General features: G+C 46.0%; 1 protein-coding gene across 5 annotated transcripts in view; it reads right to left on the reverse strand.

The window, feature by feature from the left end:
* Nucleotides 1-19,348, reverse strand: part of TBC1D1 (TBC1 domain family member 1) — a 231,156-nt gene that overhangs the window by 100,407 nt on the left and 111,401 nt on the right. For all 5 annotated transcript variants that reach the window (XM_045993559.1, XM_045993568.1, XM_045993576.1 and 2 more), the window contains 5 exons: nt 17,481-17,999; nt 15,584-15,673; nt 12,204-12,308; nt 11,559-11,691; nt 5,906-5,997 (listed from right to left, as the gene is read on the reverse strand). In XM_045993559.1, the coding sequence (XP_045849515.1) occupies nt 5,906-5,997; nt 11,559-11,691; nt 12,204-12,308; nt 15,584-15,673; nt 17,481-17,999 (939 nt within the window). The remainder of the gene's footprint in view (nt 1-5,905; nt 5,998-11,558; nt 11,692-12,203; nt 12,309-15,583; nt 15,674-17,480; nt 18,000-19,348) is intronic.

Below are 19,348 nucleotides of genomic sequence, written 5' to 3' on the forward strand. Positions count from 1 at the left end.
TATATCATTTTCTCGGAAAAATGAAGAGAAGTTATTCTGAAGACATACAAAGTTTCTAGTCTATAAACCTTGAAAATATGGGTTTTTGAAGATTTTGTTTGAGAGAGTAAGCGAGAGAGAGAGAGAGAGAGAGAGAGAGAGAACACGAGCAGGGGGAAGAGAGGAGGAAGGAGAAGCAGACTCCATGCTGAGCAGAGAGCCTGCTAGTCAGCGGGTAACGTGTGAGCCCTAGGACCCGGGGATCATGACCTGAGTTGAAGGCAGACACTTAACCAACTGAGCCACCCAGGCGCCTTGAAAATATGTGTTTTTCATAAAGATGATTTCCATTTTCCTGCTCCCCACCCCCATCCCAAACCTGCAGCCTACCCTTCAGAACAAAGGTGGTAATAAATGAGTCAACTTTACAGACATCCAGTCTGGATCAAGGCCACCCCTGGAAACCTCCTCCCTGAGCTAACCTAGAAACCATGATTTCACCCTGCGTGTCGCAGGTTTTGGAAGCAAAGGTGACACTAACCCAGACCTTCTGGTATTCCTGCTCTTTAAAAAAAGATCATTTGAAATGATAAGTTGTTCCTATGACTCAAGGAAAAGATAGTAAATGATCAGAACAGGTTGTTTTCACTGAGGACTTCCTGTTCTTTAAATTTCAGATTTCAGGACTGAATATCCTAGAACAGATGCTCTCAATCTTGATGTTACTAAGTTTTGCATGTTTTATGTAACAAGTGCATTTTTCCAAAGAAAGTGCCCATTAGATCTTCAAGAAAGGAGAGGGATCATCATGCACCACAGTCCCAACTTCGCACCAAGCACCTCCAAGGGGTGAGACACACACACTGCGAATCTACACGCCCAGGAGGCAAAACGGACGCTGGTTCGCTGCTGGTGGGACTGCACAATGACCAGCCTCTGTGGGGGCCAGTTTGACAGCTTCTTACAACACCATGCGATCCAGCAAATCGCACTGCTTCAAATTTACCCAAAGGAGTGGAAAATTTACGTCCATACTAAAACCAACACACAAATGTTTATAGCAGCTTTATTTATAACTGCCAAGACTTACAAGCAACCCAGATGTCCTACAACAGTGAATAAACAAATTGTGACACGTCCATAAAATGGAATATTAGGGGCACCTGGGTGGCCCAGGCTGTTCAGCATCTACCTGCCTAGGGCTCAGGTGATGACCCCGGGGTCCTGGGATGGAGCCCCGTGTTGGGCTCCCTGCACAGCAGGGATGGAGTCTGCTTCTCCCTCTGCCTCTGCTCCTCTCCCTGCTTGCACCGTCTCTCTCAAATGAATAAATAAAATCTTTTAAAAAATAGATTATTATTCAGCATTAAAATAAAAAGAACTATCATGCCATGAAAAGACATGGAGGAACGTTAAATGCATGTTGTTAAGTGAAAGCCAATCCCCTCCCTGCACGCTGTATGATTCCAACTGTACGACATTCTGGAAAAGGCAAAACTATGGAGACAGCAACAGATGAGCAGGGGCCTGGGGTTTGCTGGAGGGGGAGGAATTAACTGATGGAGCAGAGAGGAGTTTTAGGGTAATGAAAAACAATTCTGTTTGATCCTGTAATGGTGGGTACATGCCACTATGCATTTGTTAGAACCCACAGAATGTACAACAGTAAAAGCTAACCCTAATGTCAACTATGGACTTCAATTACTAATAATGTATCAAAATGGGCTAACCAGTAGTAACAAATGTTCCACACTAAGACAGGATTTAATCATAGGGAAAAGCGGCCTAAGGGTAAGGGTGGGGTGTGGGCGGTCATATGGGGACTCTATTTTCTACCCACTTTTTCTACAAAACTAAAACAGCTGTAAAAAAATAAAGTCTATTTTTTTTTGAAGTCTATGAAAGAGGAACACATGGGAATTAGGGGAGGCCTCTGAGCAGACACCCAAGAGTTAAAAACCATTCCTTCTTCCATAACAATTAAATATTTGGGGCTGTTCTCACAGGAAAATGTGTATTTTTCTGGGAGAAACTGTGCACTTGCTTATTTCAAAGTCTCAAAAAAGGCTACAAATGCAGGAATAAGAGGAGACATTTTCTTCTCCTCAAAATATACAAGAAAGGAGTTGTTCAGATGGACGGAAAGTGAGACGAATGAGCACCACGTACTGTCACAGGCACTGGAAACTGAAGCAGAGGAAGATATCTATCACAAGGTCGTGAACAGAGGAAAGTCACCAAGTTCAGAAATCCGTATCCACGATGTCCTACAATGTCAAAAAATAAACCCTTCCTTAAAATAACTAAAAGGTGATTGGGGCTACTCTTCTATTGAGTTCAAATGATTGGCAAGGTGTCTCACCACCCTCTACGAGGCAACTCACCCTTTCGTACAGGTGATTTGGTTTTACAAACACTCATTAGTCAGAGAGACGAGTCTGAGGAAAATGATGGGGAATCCAGTTGGACAGCATCGCTTTGCAGTTAAAAATGAACTTGCTTGTAAAAAATCAATCCTGCTGGGGCACCTGGGTGGCTCAGCAGGTTAAAGCCTCTGCCTTTGGCTCAGGTCATGATCCCAGGGTCCTGGGATCGAGCCCCATATCAAGCTCTCTGCTCAGCGGGGAGCCTGTTTATCCCTCTCTCTCTCTCTGCCTGCCTCTCTGCGTACTTGTGATCTCAGTCTGTCAAATAAATAAAATCTTTATAAAAAAAAAAAAATCAATCCTGCAGTGTCAGAAGTCAGGACAGTTGGTCCCCGGGGGTAATACCAGTGGGGGAGGGGGATGGGAGGGAGGGGCGATTCTGAGGAGCTGGAAATGCTCTATTTCTTAATCTTCGTATTCGTCTTATAAAAATTCACTGAAATACACACACCACTGATCTGTGTGCTTTTCTCCTACTAGATTTCTTTTAAACAAATACAAAACAACTGATCGCCTGTTAAAAGTAACAAAGCCAATTCTGATGCATGCTTCTTGACCTTATTTCTACGAGAAGGCCTATGAGTTGGACATCAGAGGGACCGAACACTGAATTCCCAACGCTGACTGATGAATACCAGAACGCTGAGAGTCTGCGGACTTCGGCAGGTGCTACCCAAAATGGCAATGCTCACTTGGACACTGCTTTCTGACACCTTCTTACAAAGTTATAATCAAATCTCAGCGTAAATAATTTTAAAGCCATGGAAAATCCAACAAAGTTGATATTCTTCACAAAGTCGGGGAGGGGGAGCTCCTCTATTAATCCTTAAAACTTGTGAAAAATCATGTTCTTTAATCCATTACTGACCCTCCACTGAGTATGAATCGACTTGTTTTATCTACTCAGTGTCGGTTCAGCCATTCCCTGAAATACCCTCATTCAGCAGGACAGAGCTGGACTTGTGAGGCGTCTCCTTTCCTAGCCCTACTTGGGCTGGAAAGCACTGCAGGGGACCAACCACCAGATGCCATGGGTGACTGCACAGTGAGATGTGCCTGAAGACGGTGCGTTTCAGAAGGTCATCAATTAAACAACGGCTGTGAAGGGTCACGAGTCCCCCGAAAGAAGGGTTCACAGGCCCCCAGGCTCATCAGGCACCAAGTTCTCTCAGCGTGCTCGAAGTCAGCTCGCATGCAGCAGCAACAACCTCCTACGACACGTGCAGGGCCACCACGGATTTCCACTCTTTGTGTCCTGTGTGGTCTGCCCTTGTTTCTCTGCATTAAGCATTTATTTACAAAAACACTGATTATGTATTCTTTAACTAAGTAATCATGTACCATTCATTTCAACTATAATTACATTTGTCTTATGAAGGTCTGCCCTTGGCGAACTCTTCAGAAATAAATCACCCTCCAGGAAAACTGTACAAAGGAACGTATTAACCTTCCTGTTTACAAAAGGGCTCCTGACACTGCAAAGCCACTTTTCTATGATCTGTTTGAAAAGTATGAATTGCAAACACATTAGCAGGCGCTCCTACCTAGAAGAAACTTGGTTTATAAAATGTTTTATAAGAACCAAGAATGGGGGTGCATGGGTGGCTCAGTCGTTAAGCATCTGCCTTCGGCTTAGGTGATGATCCCAGGCTCCTGGGATCAAGTCCCTTGTTGGGCTCACTGCTCCGTGGGAAGCCTGTTTCTCCCTCATAAATTCTCTTTTTTAAAAAAATTCCTCTAACAACACCACCAAAAAAAACCCAAAACCAAAACAAAACCAAGAATGGCCATTGAAAAGAATTCAACGAAACCCCCATGCCATTAGAAGAAGACATCCATGTCAAATTGTATCACACAAGGAGGAGCCGCACTTGCAATGATGGAGGACAAGTAAGCGCTGGCTTTTCACGCCCAGTGCCACTTCCCTTTGGTCTTCAAGCCAATAGAGTTACAGAACCTTCTAGAACAACACATAGGGGCCCCAAGATATGGACCGCGTGCGTTTAAAAATAACAGGAAAAAAAAAACCCTGTGTCATCACTTTTCTCTGAAGTCTCTTGTCCATAATGCACTGGCTGTCTAAAAACTTAAACGGGTCAAAGGGAATCTCAGAATCACATCCGTTAGGAATTTCTCAATGCCGAAGAACACTTACTGCCTACGCTGAGTCATCGCACTGTTTTGGGATGGCTACACAGTGCTGTCTGAATAAAAAATGAAATACACGTTAGGGGAGGAATGTGCATCTCCTGAGCTTGCTGCAATGCTGTTCCCCAAAGTGGCTTGCTAACACTTGACCAGCAAGCGGACCGGCATCCAGGGAAAAGGCCCGGCCTCCGCCGTAAATGCATTTAGAGTCAGAAGCAAACTGCCCGTCCATTTATGAATCCCAAGTACAAATCGCACTAAGGTTTTCTGAGTACTGTATACTCAGAACTCTAAAGATCCTTTAAAAAAAAACAAAGTAGCCTGTCTCAAGTCTATTCAGAAGAAAACAAGAAAATTTAAAGGCAATTGGAAACTGTAAAAACTACAATCTAAGCCACTTATGAAACTGAAAAACCTTCCATTGCTTTCCTTCTCCGAACATGTGTCACTCCCACCAGAAAACAGGCCAGGGGCCTGTGTGTACAGCCCCGTGCCAGTGAGGAGGCTGAGAGAACTCGCCATCCAGAGTGTCTGCCTTCTAGACTGGGCTGATGACTCCTTTGCAGGACCCCTGCTGCTCCCCACCCCGCAAAAAAAAAAAAAAAAAAAAAAAAAAAAAAAAAAAAAAGATATTCTTTGTCCTGATGCACTCTCCTCCCTACAAAAGTGCCAGGAAACTGCAGAAGATGCCCCTGAGCCAAAGTGGACATGAAATCTGCAATGAGCTCACTAAAGACTCATAATGAACACAGTCCAGGCATGCCGGCACACGCAGCGTCATTTCCCAAGCTACGTGGCCTCTGCGTGCGAGGACAAGAGCGAGTTTCCAGAACAGTGACGAGCTTGGCTCTGGTTTTGTATTTTGTTTTTATATTTAGACTTGATACATAGTTCTAAGTAGGTAACATCATCTCCATTCCTTTCCAACACTGAGGACGAAGGGAGGAACAGTGAGTGACCAAGCTCATGTACGAAATGCTGCCTCTGCCCACTCCCACACTTTGGGGCTGGAACCACAAGCAGGAAGGGGCTGGCAGAGGTTTCCTGGGGAGCAGGGGAATGCTCGGGGACCAAAGTCCACGTCGTCTTTCTCCTGGGTGGCGGGCTCTTTCCACTCAGCAATTTCCTTTCTCTCATCCTGAAATATTCTTTAAGGCAGGACTTCTCCGGGTTAGTCACATTCACCGTGAAAACCAAGACCCGGTGGGAGTCTGCGTCTGACCTGGCCCCTGCCCGGGGCTAGTGAGCCTAAACCAGGAGGAACCAGGTCCACTTCATCCGAGCTGGGATCGTCTCACCGCTAAGTTGCTTAGCTCTGCTTTAAGTCTAGCAATTAGAAACTCGTACCCTACCTGAACCTCCTCAAAAATAGTTGCTTGCTCCTGATTACTTAATGTCGTCAGATGCTTCTGGAGTTCTAGCTTGGTTTTGGAAGAATTCATTCCTGTTAAGAAAAAAAAAAAGAGAGAGAGAGACATGAAAACACGCTATGGAGAAGTCACAAGGCAGAGTGAAACTTCCAACTCGGGCTTTTCACGTCCTTACGTACTCCAGGCTTCCGAAATTTTCCAGACATTCTACTCGGTCACAACGTTCGTGATGGCAAGGATGACAGCTAACGTTTTTTAGCTGAGTCCTCACGTGCCAGGCACAGTCTTAGACACCAGGCCTGCCTCAGTTAACACTGAGAAAAACCGGGGAAGGCGATCCAGTTAGCCCCATTTTACACTTGAGGAAACCGAGACCCAGGAAGCTGACATGATCGCCAAAAGACCACCATGCTGGACCCCATCTCAGGCCTCTGCTGTTCCGAATTTTCTTTTCTGCACCACGCCGTGTTAGAACACCTCGCACAATCAGAACACAGTCCGCATGAGTACTTATATACAAACTGGACGACTCAGGGGAAAACGTCTGCTCCCCACCATGTTCTCCTCCACAGTCGGCTCCCCGCAGACTGACTCACGAGCTACCCACCTTCGCTTTAGCACCACTTGCTTCTTACTAGTCTAAGCCCATCTAATTACCATCACAGAGGATTGTGCGGAAAAGTTACAAAGTCACAATCTAGTGCCAACGAGAAACTGATGCTTGGGAAAGTTGTTTCTTCACACAAACAGGGCTTAGATTCTGTTTTGCCTTTTCTTGGTGCCAGAGAGAAATGTTACACCTGCCGAGAAGATTCAGAATGGAAGGGTTTGCTGAGCAGACTACCGTAGGACCAGTGTCGCCAGGCACTTTCATTCCAAGGGCGGCTCTCAGCTCACGCACCTGCTGCACACCCCCCTCCCCCGGGGCAGGGGCCGGGCGCACTCTGCCCCGAGAACACTGGGAACGCATCTGCATGGCTGAGCGGGGCCAGGAGGGGCCGCCTCTCAGTTTGGACCCAGACATGGAAATCAAGCCTGTTTTTACAGAGGTGACATGGCTGAGGTCGAGAGAAACCAAGAGACTCTCCAAAGTCAGGAGGCTGATGAGCTGCCGCCTCCCCACACCCCCCGACCTCTGCTGGACGCAGAGCCCCGCCCTGCTCACAGCTCTGCTGGGCCCATCTCAGCTTCCAGAACGTCCTCCCTCCCGGCAGCCCCCACCTCCCTTTATTTTTTGCCAAGAAAATCCTGTAAAAATAAAAGCCAACACTTCTGAAGTGGCTGGTCTGCTACCACACTCAGCGCTGCGGGCAGGCCCTCAACCCTCAAAACAAGCCGAGGGGGCACCATTCTTAGCAATTCGAAGCATTTCCAATGTATATATGAAGAAATTGAGGCACAGGCAAAGTCCAGTATTTTGTCCTAGGTCATCGGCTAAGTAAGGGACAGAGTTAGACTCCGAACCAGGTCCGTTTCCCTCCACCGACAGCTCTTGAATTCTCCGCTGCCTCCCTTTCCCAGAGAGTCCAGTCGCCCGACCCACAGGTGGCTTCCATACTAATGTGACCGCAGAGGCGGTGAAAGTGCCAAAAAGACAGCTGGCTTCTGCCAGAACGCAATTCAGGTACTCTTCCGGCAAGCTGGCAGGTCAGACAAGCCAGGGAAACAGAGGGGTGGTTTTTTACTGCACTACTTAAATGTTGATTCAAAAGAGTGTTTAAATTGATGAGGGAAAGGAGCAATCATCGTTAACCAAAAGCCTCTCCACAGGTCCCTGACACAATGTCATCAGCATCCTATCAGGACATACGTGTGTTGTTTGATGAGACGCTCACACGTGGAGAGCACCCCAGAGCTTGGAGGAAAGTTCAACCAATTGTACAACAACTAACAGCGTAACAGACTGATTGCACAACAGACTGATTATACACTTCTAACAATCAGGCCACGGCACAGACAATTCTCCATATGGGGGGGGGGGGCAGATGAGGAGACTCTTTGACAAGTTTTATCCTTGCCCTCAGGACACCTCACCTCAGAAGGTCCCTCCTGCCCCACCTCAGACAGCGGGGGAGGTTTGTGACCCCTGCCGCCCAGGCCCCAGGTGGGGCTCTCCACTCTGTCTTTACAGTGAACCTTCCAGGGGCTTCTCAACACCATCAGGCACTGCTAGCTGGTTTCTGCAGCAAGAAGGTGGCACCCCCATGTGAGGCCTAAAGGCTTTACAGGGGGAAAGGGATGCAGGGAACAACAGAGAAAAAGGTAAGCAGAGTCAAGGGCATTCCAAAACTCTAATCCCTCCAGCCCGGTGGTCAGTGAGGCCACCTTCACACTGTTGGTGCAGAAAACGATCTTACTAAGGGGGCTCTGGTGAGCAGTTGCTTGGCCAGAGGCAAACTTACTTACACAGCAAAAGGAAAACTCAGCTCAACTTTTTTTCCTTTTTAGTGAACATAAAATTCATTCTACTAATTCCCAAAATGCTCTGCTCAACTTTAAAATAAGCAAAATGCTAGATAAAGCACTGCTAGGAGTTGCTCAGAGTTCAAATTCAGGCCCAAGCAGAGCTGCTCGTCCTACATATTGGGAGTGGTGTGTCCCACCGCCGTTGGTGGGCAGAGTGTATGTATTCTTTTATAAATCCTGGGGCATAACCCGGCTAAATCATTTGATGAAGGAAACAGTCTTTAAGTCTTTCTTTTTGTGGCCATGCCATTAGTCCTCTCCCCAGTGTATGGAGTTCCTGGACAGAGCCTGACTTCCTATTAGCACTACGCTTATGGGAACACACAATGAGCTTTCATAAACCGCTTCATTCTACTTATTAGGAACGCATTACAGCAGACAGCAAGGGCCTCAAAGTGTTCATGAAACCAGCATCTCCCCAATAAAGGACCCATCTCCCCTCCTTAGGATGCCTGTAACACCGTGCTCACTCTACCTAAGAAATGCTTCCCATCAGGCATGTAAAACCCCAAACTTCTAATTGTGCTATCAAGAATGTTTCTACATTAGCAGAGCTTTCTGCTTTGCTTGGAATTTATCAGGTAAAAAGACGAATTAAATAATAACTTCAAAATACAGCAGCAAAATCCCTACCCTGACTGATCTTTTCAGCTCTCACTTTCGGAAAGCTAAGCCAGACCACAGGAAGATTTATCAAGTAGAACTCTGGAACCCTTCCAGTCCCTGCAGATCCCAGTCTGCTTTATCTTCAAGGCCAACGTTGTTGTTGGCTTCTTAACAAGCTCTTAAGGGACGTTTCTGTCATCGTTTCCCTTATCTTGACAACCACTAAGGGAAGGTTTAGTGATCTTTTCAGATGAGATCTCTAGGTAAAACTCAACTTTTCTCCTTTCCAGCTGTATTTTGTATAATGTCAGCAAACAGTAACAATTAGGGAGCACAGTTGAAAATATTAATCATTTTGATTCATTTTAAAGAGCACTATAATGCCAGCAAATGAACCTTCGAAACTTAAGGGGGTGATTGTCAGTTTAGCTCGTTTAAAAAGGGAAACCAGATACTACTGCACACCCGTCAGGATGGTTATCATTAAAAAGAAGAAGTAGAGAGAAAGTAACATGTGTTGGCAAGGATGGAGTGAAACAGGAACCCTCGTGCACTGCTAACGGGAATGTAAAATGGTGTGGCCACCATGGAAAATACGACGGCAGTCCCTCAAAAGATTTAACACATAATTACCATCTGACGCAGCAATTCCCTTCTGGGTATATTCCCAAAAGAACTGAAAATGGGAACATGAGGAGAGATCATACACCAACTTTACAGCAACGTCATTCCCAACAGCCAACTGAGGAAACAATTCAAATGTCTGTGGACAGAGGACTAGACAATGTGGTTCAGGCACACGAAGGGATACTCATCTGCCTTAAAAGGGAATGAAATTCCTGCTAAGACGTGAAAGGAGATTTATGCTAAATAAGCCAGTCACGAAAGGACAAAAGCTGGATGACTCCACTTGGACGAGGTGCCTGGAAGCCGTCACACTCACAGACACAGAAGCAGAGTGGTGGCTGCCCAGGTCCGGGGCAGGGGGACCGGGCAGTTACGGTTTAATGACTTTCAGTTCGGAAAGATGAAAAAGCTCCAGCAATGGATGGCGGTGATGGCCTCAAAACAACGCGAGTGTACTTTATGCCACTGGACTGCCCACTTTAAAAAGGTGAAAATGGTCGGTTTTATATGATGTGTACTTTTACCACAATTACGAAAAAAAGGAAATGAAATCCAAATAGTATAGTGTTTTTCTCTACCCAAGTAGAACTCGTTAGAAGTGTTCTAGGGACATGGGACATGAGCAAAACTGGAGGGGTTTTGTGTGTGTGTGTGTGTGTGTTTTACAATAACATGGGTTGTTTAAATCCTGTGACTTCCCTCAAAATCACAAAGTTTTAGAAATCCTCCTATAAATGGAAAAAAACGAAAACCAAAGAGAGAGAGGAAAGCACCCCTTCAGTGCCAGGTTCCCTCAGAGGATCATCATGGCGGGTTTACCCTGGTTCTCTTCCCCTCACCCCTGCTTCCCCTGCAGGCCCAGAAAAGGAGTATCTCTCTTCCCACATGAGGAAGATTCCACCCCCCGCCCCCGGAAAGGGGTCTCCTCCTTCCCATTCTGACCCACTGGGCCCCTATGGCCCTGGATCTGCTCGAACCTCCCCAGCTGTGCAAAGCTGGGTCCGCTGGCTCTTCCCCCAGCACAGTCTTCCCCAGGGGGCAGCTCTGTGAGCAGGTGACAGGGACGGTTTTCCCACACGCACAGACTCCTGGGCTCACACACTACTTTTCCCCTAGACCTCACAAGTGCTCGGTGTACTTACCCCTAAAGACGTAAATCAGCAATCCTCTTTCCTCCCACACATGAAAGCACCTGGCACAGGGCCTGGCACACCTTAAGTGCTCAAAAAACAGCAGCTGCCAATGAAACATTTACGTTTCTCCCTACAGCACATTTCTAGAAACTATAGTCAACTCCCAGTCCCTTTTATTCCTTCCCTGTGACCAGGTGCAACCCGTCTTCTGCCCCTTCACTCCGTGAACACCGTCCTGGCAGGGGTGACCGGTGACCTCGGAACTGAAACACATGGCGGAGATCCTGCAGCTCTCACCTTACTAGATCTCTTCAAAGCAGCCATCAGGGCCAACCTGACCATTCACCGCCTGGATAAATGCTAGGCGGCTGCATCTGTAGCTTCTATTTCTCTGCTCCACGACCCTTAGAGCAACGATGGGGAAAGGGCAGGGACGCCTCCCTTCAAATCCTGAGCACAGAACACAATAGCTTGGCCACGTACAGAAGACACACTCCCACCATCCCCTGCTATCTGAAATCCACCAGTGGTCCCGGTAACTAAGGCTACTCACCCTCTAGGGGTGCCTGGGTAGCACAGTGGGTTAACCCTCTGCCTTTGGCTCAGTGGGTTAACCCTCTGCCTTCGGCTCAGGTCATGATCTGAGGGTCCTGGGATCGAGCCGCACATCAGGCTCTCTGCTCATCAGGGAGCCTGCTTCCTCCTCTCTCTCTGCCTGCCTCTCTGCCTACTTGTGATCTCTGTCTGTCAAATAAATAAATAAAATCTTTAAAAAAAAATTTTTTTTTTAAAAGGCTACTCACCCTCTATCCGCTCGCAGAGCTTGTGCAGGCCCTGCAGGGGGCAGCCCTCGCACAGCTGGACAGGCACCTGAGCCGTCCGCTGCACCGCGGCCACGGTGAACGCCTGCTTCAGGGTCAGCATGATTTCATCAACCTGATCGGAGAGAAGACACAGGGAGCCAGCACGTGTAAGACGAGCGGGGCTGAGATTTCAGGGCTCTGCAAACCCTTTCAGCATTTTAAGATTTTGGGGGGACTATTCGTCACCAACTAACAGATAATGATAGTGATAATCGCTAGGATTAGAGTCTTAGAAACACTACCCAGCGGCTCAAAGCTCGTAAAGAAGGTAGAAACTAAAAACACAAATGCAATACTCATGAAAGAGCCAGCTCCTCTGGGTCAAACCTCCAAAATGACATATTTAAATGCCAGGCCAGAGGGCGAACGTGAGCACATTCCTCAAAAACGATGAAAACCGAGGACACATACCCAAACAAGGCTTGCATGTGTACTAGCTAGTCACTAAACAGTCATAGCGGATAATTTAAGCCAAATAACAACATGTCAATGTAGCTCTATGGTTTGCGAAGGAAAGAAAAATCAGTGAGGCTGACATTGCCCAGAAGCACGTTTTCCAGGTAAGAGCTGCTCAGTGTCACTTACCAGAGCTTCATTTGTGCACTGAAACACGTAACAGACGAAATGAAAGCCTCCACCCCCTGAGGACTCTCGGCAGATAAACCCAAAGTGGTCCACATGTCGGATACCCTGTTGCAGGCGGGGAAGAGAGGAAGGAGTGGTGAGCGGTATCCGAAAGCCACAAGTGCCAGAAGGCAACAAGACTTAGGCAGCACGGCCTTCTAGAGCACTCTAAAACGATTTCTCAGATTTTTCTGAAGTACAGGCACACTGAATGTTACCTGAGTTTCAGGTGTGCGACTTGGTGACTCAACAAGTCTGTGCTCACCTCAAGCGCAGCTCCCATCTCCCACCATACCATGCCCTCACAATCGCGCAGACTGTCTTCCCAGCGCTGTGACCTTTCATCCCTGTGACTTAACTTGCTCCGGACTGGACCTCGATGCCGGCACACACCTCCACCACTCTCCCTTCCGGCAACTGTCAGTTTGTTCTCTATCTGGATTTGTTTCTGCTTTTTGTTTCATTTGCTTTTCAGATTCCACATATAAGTGAAATCATGTGGCATGTCTCTTTCTTGAACTTATTTCACTTAGCATAATGCCCTCTAGGTCCTTCCACGCGGTCACAAATGGCACGATCTCCATCCTTTCTGTGGCTCAGAAACACCCCGTGGGGCATATATGCACACTACTTCTTCCTCAGCCGTTCATTTATGGACACTTGGGCTGCTTCCGTATCTGAGCTATTGTCAATAACACAGCAATAAAAACAGGGATGCACAGCTTTTTGATTTAGTGCTTTTGATACCGCTGGGTAAACAGCCAGAAGCAGAATTACTGGATCATATGGTGGTTCTATTTTTAAGGTCTAGAGGAACCTCCATGCTGTTCTCCACGGTGGCTGCTTGCATTCCCACCAGCAGTGTACCAAGGGTTCCTTTTCCCCACATCCTTGCCAAGGGTAGCTCACTGTGATCTTGATTTGTATTGCCCTGATGATGAGTGATGTTGAGCATCTTTCCATGTGTCTCTTGGCCATCTGCATGACTTCTTTGGAAAAATGTCTCTTCACGTCCTCTGCCCATTTTTTAATTAGATTATTTGGGCTTTGGTGTTGTGTAAGTTCTTTACATATTTTGGACATTAACCCCTCAAGGGATAGATCATCTGCAAACATCTTTTCTTATTCAGTAAGCTACTTTTTCATTTTGGTGTTGGTTTCCCTCTCTGTGCAAAAGATCTTTGTTTTAATCCCAGTAGTTTATTTTGGCTTTTGTTTCTCTTGCCTGAGGAGGTATCTGGAAAATTCTGCAACAGCCAATGTCAAAGAGGTTACTGTCTGTGTTTTCTTCAAGGAGTTTTATGGTTTCATGCTTCACACATTTAGGTCTTTAATCCATTTTTGAGTTTATATCTGTGTATGGTGTAAGCGAGCGGCCCAGTGTCATTCTCTTTCATGCGCGGACCCGTTTTCCCAGTGCCACTGTTGAAGACATCGTCTTTTCCCCATTATATACTCTTGCCTCCTTTGCATAGACTAATTGACCATACAATCATGGCTTTATTTCTGGGTTTTCTATTCTGTTTCACTGATCTGTGTGTCTGCTTTTGTTCCAGTACCATACTGTCTTGATCAATACAATTTTGTAGTATATATTGAAATCTGGGGTTATAATACCTCCAGTTTTGTTGTTCTCTGGATTGCTTTGGCTTTTTTGGGTCTTTTGTGGCTCCACATGATTTTCTCAGAGATTTTAAGTATCTAAAGACATCTCTCAGATATGAAGATTAACATCGTTCTACTAAAATATTATTCTGATTACCTCCATAATACAAGAAATGAAAACCAGAGTTTGTAATGTTTATTTTAGTACTAAAAGGAAGGGCAGAAAAGTGGACACAGAAAAATGAGAACTTTTCCTAGGTATTAAGAATAAAAAATTACTTTGAAAATCAAAAGTAAACAAAAGATTACTGAAGAAACACAACTATACACACACACGCACACAACACACATGCAAATACTCACAGACACGAAGGTTAAAAAAAAAGACTTAAAACATATTTTTACTCTCCTACAGGAACAAACAGGTAAGCACTGAAGTATAGTGGTATGAAGAACAAGTCAAGAATTAGATGCACAAAGAGCAGAGAAGCTTCTAAATGTAAGATATGAAGGCCAAGACTGTACACCATAGTTTCCAAAGAGCTCTTCTGATTTAATAAGTAAACTTGTTTTGGAGGTTATCAGCTAAGAGGCACCTTGATGCAGATAAGACAGAGCCCATAAATATTAACATATGAGCGTCTCTGGGAAGCACCAGAGTGCAGAGATACGGGTGCCAATAACTTGAAATTCAGGCCATCATGTATACTTGTAAGCTGGACCCTTCAGGAAATAATAAAACTGTTACATGAAAAAGCAAACTTTAAACATTAACATTTCAATACACATAGCAGCAAATCGAGAGTAAATTCTGTGGATCATCTCCCTTCCAGGTTGAACATTTTCCCAATAAACGGGCAACCATTGACATATCCTGGCATCTCATTCCAAGTTCTTGCAAAGCAAGGTAAGCACCTGCTGGACGTTCGTTCTCTGGGGAGCAGGACTTGGAAAAATTTCTTTTATAAATGGTTCTCTATTGACTATAAAAGGGATATTCTTTATTTTCACATTTTGGGAAAAGAATTCAGAAGGCATTTTTTAAAATGTAGATCATGTTATAAATCAGGAATGAGACTGTCATTACATCTTCTTAATTATGAGGAAATGGAAGCAAGGAAGTAAGAAGTTAGAGTTTTAAAATATAGACAAACAATAACTTTAAGCGATCTCCTATTTGCTAGGAAAACCCTAAGTACAATTGACACAGCTTACTATAATTGATTCCCCCAAAATCTATGAAACATACTTTGATTATCAGGAAAGAACTCAAGTAGACACTGTATTCTGAGGAAAACATCCTTATAGAGAGTCACAATTTTAAGGAAAAATAATGACTCGTACCCAAAAAGAACTTCAGAATTTTTATAAAGTAGAAATGAGCATCTATTTAAAAACATTTTTGTGTACATATGAATATATATATATATATATAAGATGTGTACACAAACCCACACAAACGTACCTGGAATTTGTGACTATATAACATTACCACCAATAACTGAAAAAAGAAAGGTAAATCTATTTTCTCCAGTATATTATTGTTGCCAACAGCGAACTTCTTAGTTTCAAAATTATATGTATATTTTGCCTTAATATTCAAAGTAGAAATGCCAAGATCGAAAATCAAGTATACCCAGAAGGTATACATCTTGTGACCTTTTAGCACTTGTGCTGAATGACAGAATTCATTAAAAATTCAAATGCAAATGAGCCAATAACCCATCTCCATTTACCTGAGAGCAAAAGGATATCTCCTTAAAATTTTTCTCCAGTGCTATTTTTTTGGTGTCAGGACTGATGAGGTAAACTTCAGATTGGCCAATCTTAAAAGACAAAAAAAGAAACTAGTTTTTCATGAAAGTCGAATTCAGTTTTATTAAACAAACGTTCTCATTCTGTGACCTATGAAAATAAAGAAGAAAAGGGGCAAGCTCCTATAGGATTCTGACTATTTAACTGTGGAGAATTACTTCCAGAGGTTTCGGCTGACCCTAGAGATTTCACGTAGCACAGGACACCTGCTAGTACGTTCACCCACATAAAACAGCAGTCTTCTTTGAGATCAAAGAACCAAATATCCAAAAGTTAGCAACAAAACCACAGATGCCACATCTCCGCTTTATAAGGAAGTGAGCTTTCTATAAAAGTAAAGCTTTCAGAAAACAAAAGCTTTCCTTTCGAAACTTCCAAAACACTATTAACTGTTTTACTGAAAAATCGTTGAAAATTATTGTTAAAACAACCTACCATTTGTGGAGTACATAACTATGTATTAAGACTTTAAATACTACTTACTTGACTTCTTAAAGTTAGCCCATTAGCATTACAGCCTTGGGTCAGCATAATAAACTCCATTCAGCCCATCCCTCCCTCAGGGCCTCTCACCCGCTGCTCCCAGGATACTCCAGCTAGAAGAATATCTAGTAGGTCACAATGAACCTCTGCTCCTTCCTCCACAAAGCCTTCCTGGAAACCCCAGACCACAACTGTAATGAGACAATTACTTGAACACTCAGTTGTCAACCCCCCATGGCTGTCCTGTTCACTGCTGTTATTACTAGCATGTTGCAAGGGGCTCCGAACACAGCAGTCACACACTAAGTACTTAACATACACACACTGAGTAGCTTTCACAATGATACCAAGAGTTGTTCTTTTTCTAAATATACATTACAGACTAAAGCATAAGCCTGAGGGCCGACACAGCACCCTTTTCAGGACACTATGAAAAGAGTTAGAAAAAAGCACTATTTACCCACGGACACATCATCTTCATCTTAAACCTGCTTAATCCAACGTGGCTTTCCCCGAAGTAGCAGCTTCCTTACCCGTCGGCCCTCTCGCTACTCTGAGTTAGGCACAAGAACATCACCCATGGTAATTTTGTTCTCTCTAGAACACGGTCACGGCATTCTAGAAGGGGGCTGAAGAACAATCAGTTCCCTAGATCCTCAGAGGCCAGCTCACTGCTGGGAAGGCCCCGAGTCCCATCAGCTCAGACCCAGGGGACTCCAAAGGAGGGCAAGCCCAGTCAGGGGAGCCCAGAGCAGCACAGAACCCAGGAACCCCAAGTGCCAAGGACAGCTTCCGCGTCCATTCCTTTTCTGGCACTTGGCTCTCGGTGTACCAAACCTCTCCGAGGAAAAAAGAGAGTAAACAGTTGGCTAAACTATTCTTTCATTTCAGGTATAAATTTCAAATACCATCTTATCCCCAAATCCAATTATCCTGATTAACCAAGGAAAAATGTTTTATAAATTAATAGAAACAGTAAAGAGGGAGTATTTTCCAACTAAAAGATTTTGTTGCGATACATTACTTGAAATTGGTACACATTTTCACGTGCCCTGTTGCTTCCATCGAAAAGGTCTCTTTCGACTGAGCAGGGAGGGGTGGGGAGGGTAGAGACAAAACGAGGACAGAAGATGGGTTCTCTCTAGGTTTCCCACGATGAGGGTAAAGGCCTAGGCCTAAAGTACGGATTTCCTCCAAGAAAAGGATTATTCACTATAAAACACACAGATTCACACATAATAAATCCGAAAGCAATTCGCTAGGAATCCGCGCTCAGGAGAGCAGGTCGAACGCGGACCTGCCCCGAGGGGGAGCCCGGGCGCCGGGAGGCTTTACCGTGAAGAGCATAGTTCGATTTTCCTCCATGTCTGTCGGCTGCACAATATTGTGTCCGCTAACGAGGTGGTTCTCGATGTCGTTCTCCTCGAAGGAGCTGAAGAAACTCCTGCTGCGAAGGCTGCCATCCTGAAACTCCTTGCGGAAGGCCAGCGAGCGCAGCCCAGGCTGGGAGAAGGACTTGCGCATCGGCCCGCGGCCCTGCTCACCGTTGCCCGCGGGCGGCGGCCCCTGCAGGACCCTCTCCGGGAAGGAAGGGCCTCCCCCGGGATGCGGGCTCTCGGAGCGCGGGGAGCCCACGTCGAACTCAGCTCTGCGGCCGCCGCTGACGTGCTTGAACTTCTCGATGCACTCGTCGATGAGGGCGGGCGGCGCCTTCTTGTGCGCCACCGTCACGCGGCCGCAGAAGAGCACCTCGAACTTCTTGGCAAAAGTGTCGTCGAACTCGGACGGGCAGCGCAGCTCCTCCTGGCGGGCGATCTTCCCGGCCTGGCGGATGGAGCTGATGATCTCGGGCACCTGCCGGGAAAGGGAGCGCGTTACCCGGAGGCCGCAGGGCACAGCACCCCCACACGGCCCCCCCAGCACGGAGGGGCAAGCAGCCTCTGCCCCGCTCCTCCCTCTTCCCCCAAGCAGGAGTCCGCGGGGAAGCCAGGACCACGGACGCCTTCCCACGCGACGGGAACGCGCCGCTTTTGCCGCAGGAGAGGAGCAACGATATTCATCACGCACCTCTGCCGCGCCAGGGACGATGCCAGAGGAGTCACACACCCACAGCACTCCTCAGGGCTCAGGGCGAACCCACGGACACGCAGCTCCACGGCCAGCCTCAGAGGCAAGCCCGGGTTAGTCCCACTGCAAAGCGGCAGTCCTGCCCTCAGCAGCTGTCCCCTCGCTAAGAGGACTGTCTCCAGTGTGGCTCACCGAAACATTAGGCAAGTTTTCTAGATTTCATGGCAGCGTGTCTTGGAGAGTCTTCGACAATAAATGGGCAGGATATGGATGACAAGTGAAGACTGAAAGCTATAAAACACTTCTCCAAATCACATCATTGATTTTTCTTCAAGGACAACTGGCACTTTATTACTCAGTTCTCTATTTCCTAATAGTTGACTGTACTGACCATGGAGCTAGGGGACCTTAAGCAAGGAGGGAGCCACTAAGACGCATCATTACCATGGCAACACACTGGGGCTTCTCCCCACACAGACTCCAAAGCCTTTGGGGTCCATGCGGAGCCATGATCAAGAGGGTGAACAAAAGGGTCCCGTGTGCTATCATCGTCCCTCCTGCTATACCCTCTCATCACCAGCTTCTAACAGGAGCCTTCAATGCAGCAGCAGACATGAAGATGAATCTGAGCACAGTAACCATCTGTGTGATCCCCTAGAAGAGGTACAGCCACGACACTGAAATAAGATGGCCACGAATTCCATCTTCATAAGGAAGGACCTGATTTTCGTTACGACCTAATACCCAAAGCAATTTTTCCCCCTTTTCTTCTATGTAAGAAAGTTCCATTTAAGGCCCAGAAGCTTGAAGTCTTCTAACAACATTATAGAGGAAAGAACAACAACAAAACACCGGTTAACAATTCAGGTCAAAGATCCACATATAGGGGCGCCTGGGTGGCTCAGTGGGTTAAAGCCTCTGCCTTTGGCTCAGGTCATGATCTCAGGGTGGGATGGAGCCCCACATCCGGCTTTCTGCTTAGCAGGGAGCCTGCTTCCTCCTCTCTCTCTGCCTGCCTCTCTGCCTACCTGTGATCTCTCTCTCTCTGTCAAATAAATAAAGTCTTAAAAAAAAAAAAAGATCTACATATACAGTAAAGGGACATGGTTGTAGATTTAAAATGTATGATTCTATTC

Source organism: Meles meles, chromosome 2 (genome assembly GCF_922984935.1).
Source record: "Meles meles chromosome 2, mMelMel3.1 paternal haplotype, whole genome shotgun sequence".
Classification (NCBI taxonomy): Eukaryota; Metazoa; Chordata; class Mammalia; order Carnivora; family Mustelidae; genus Meles; species Meles meles.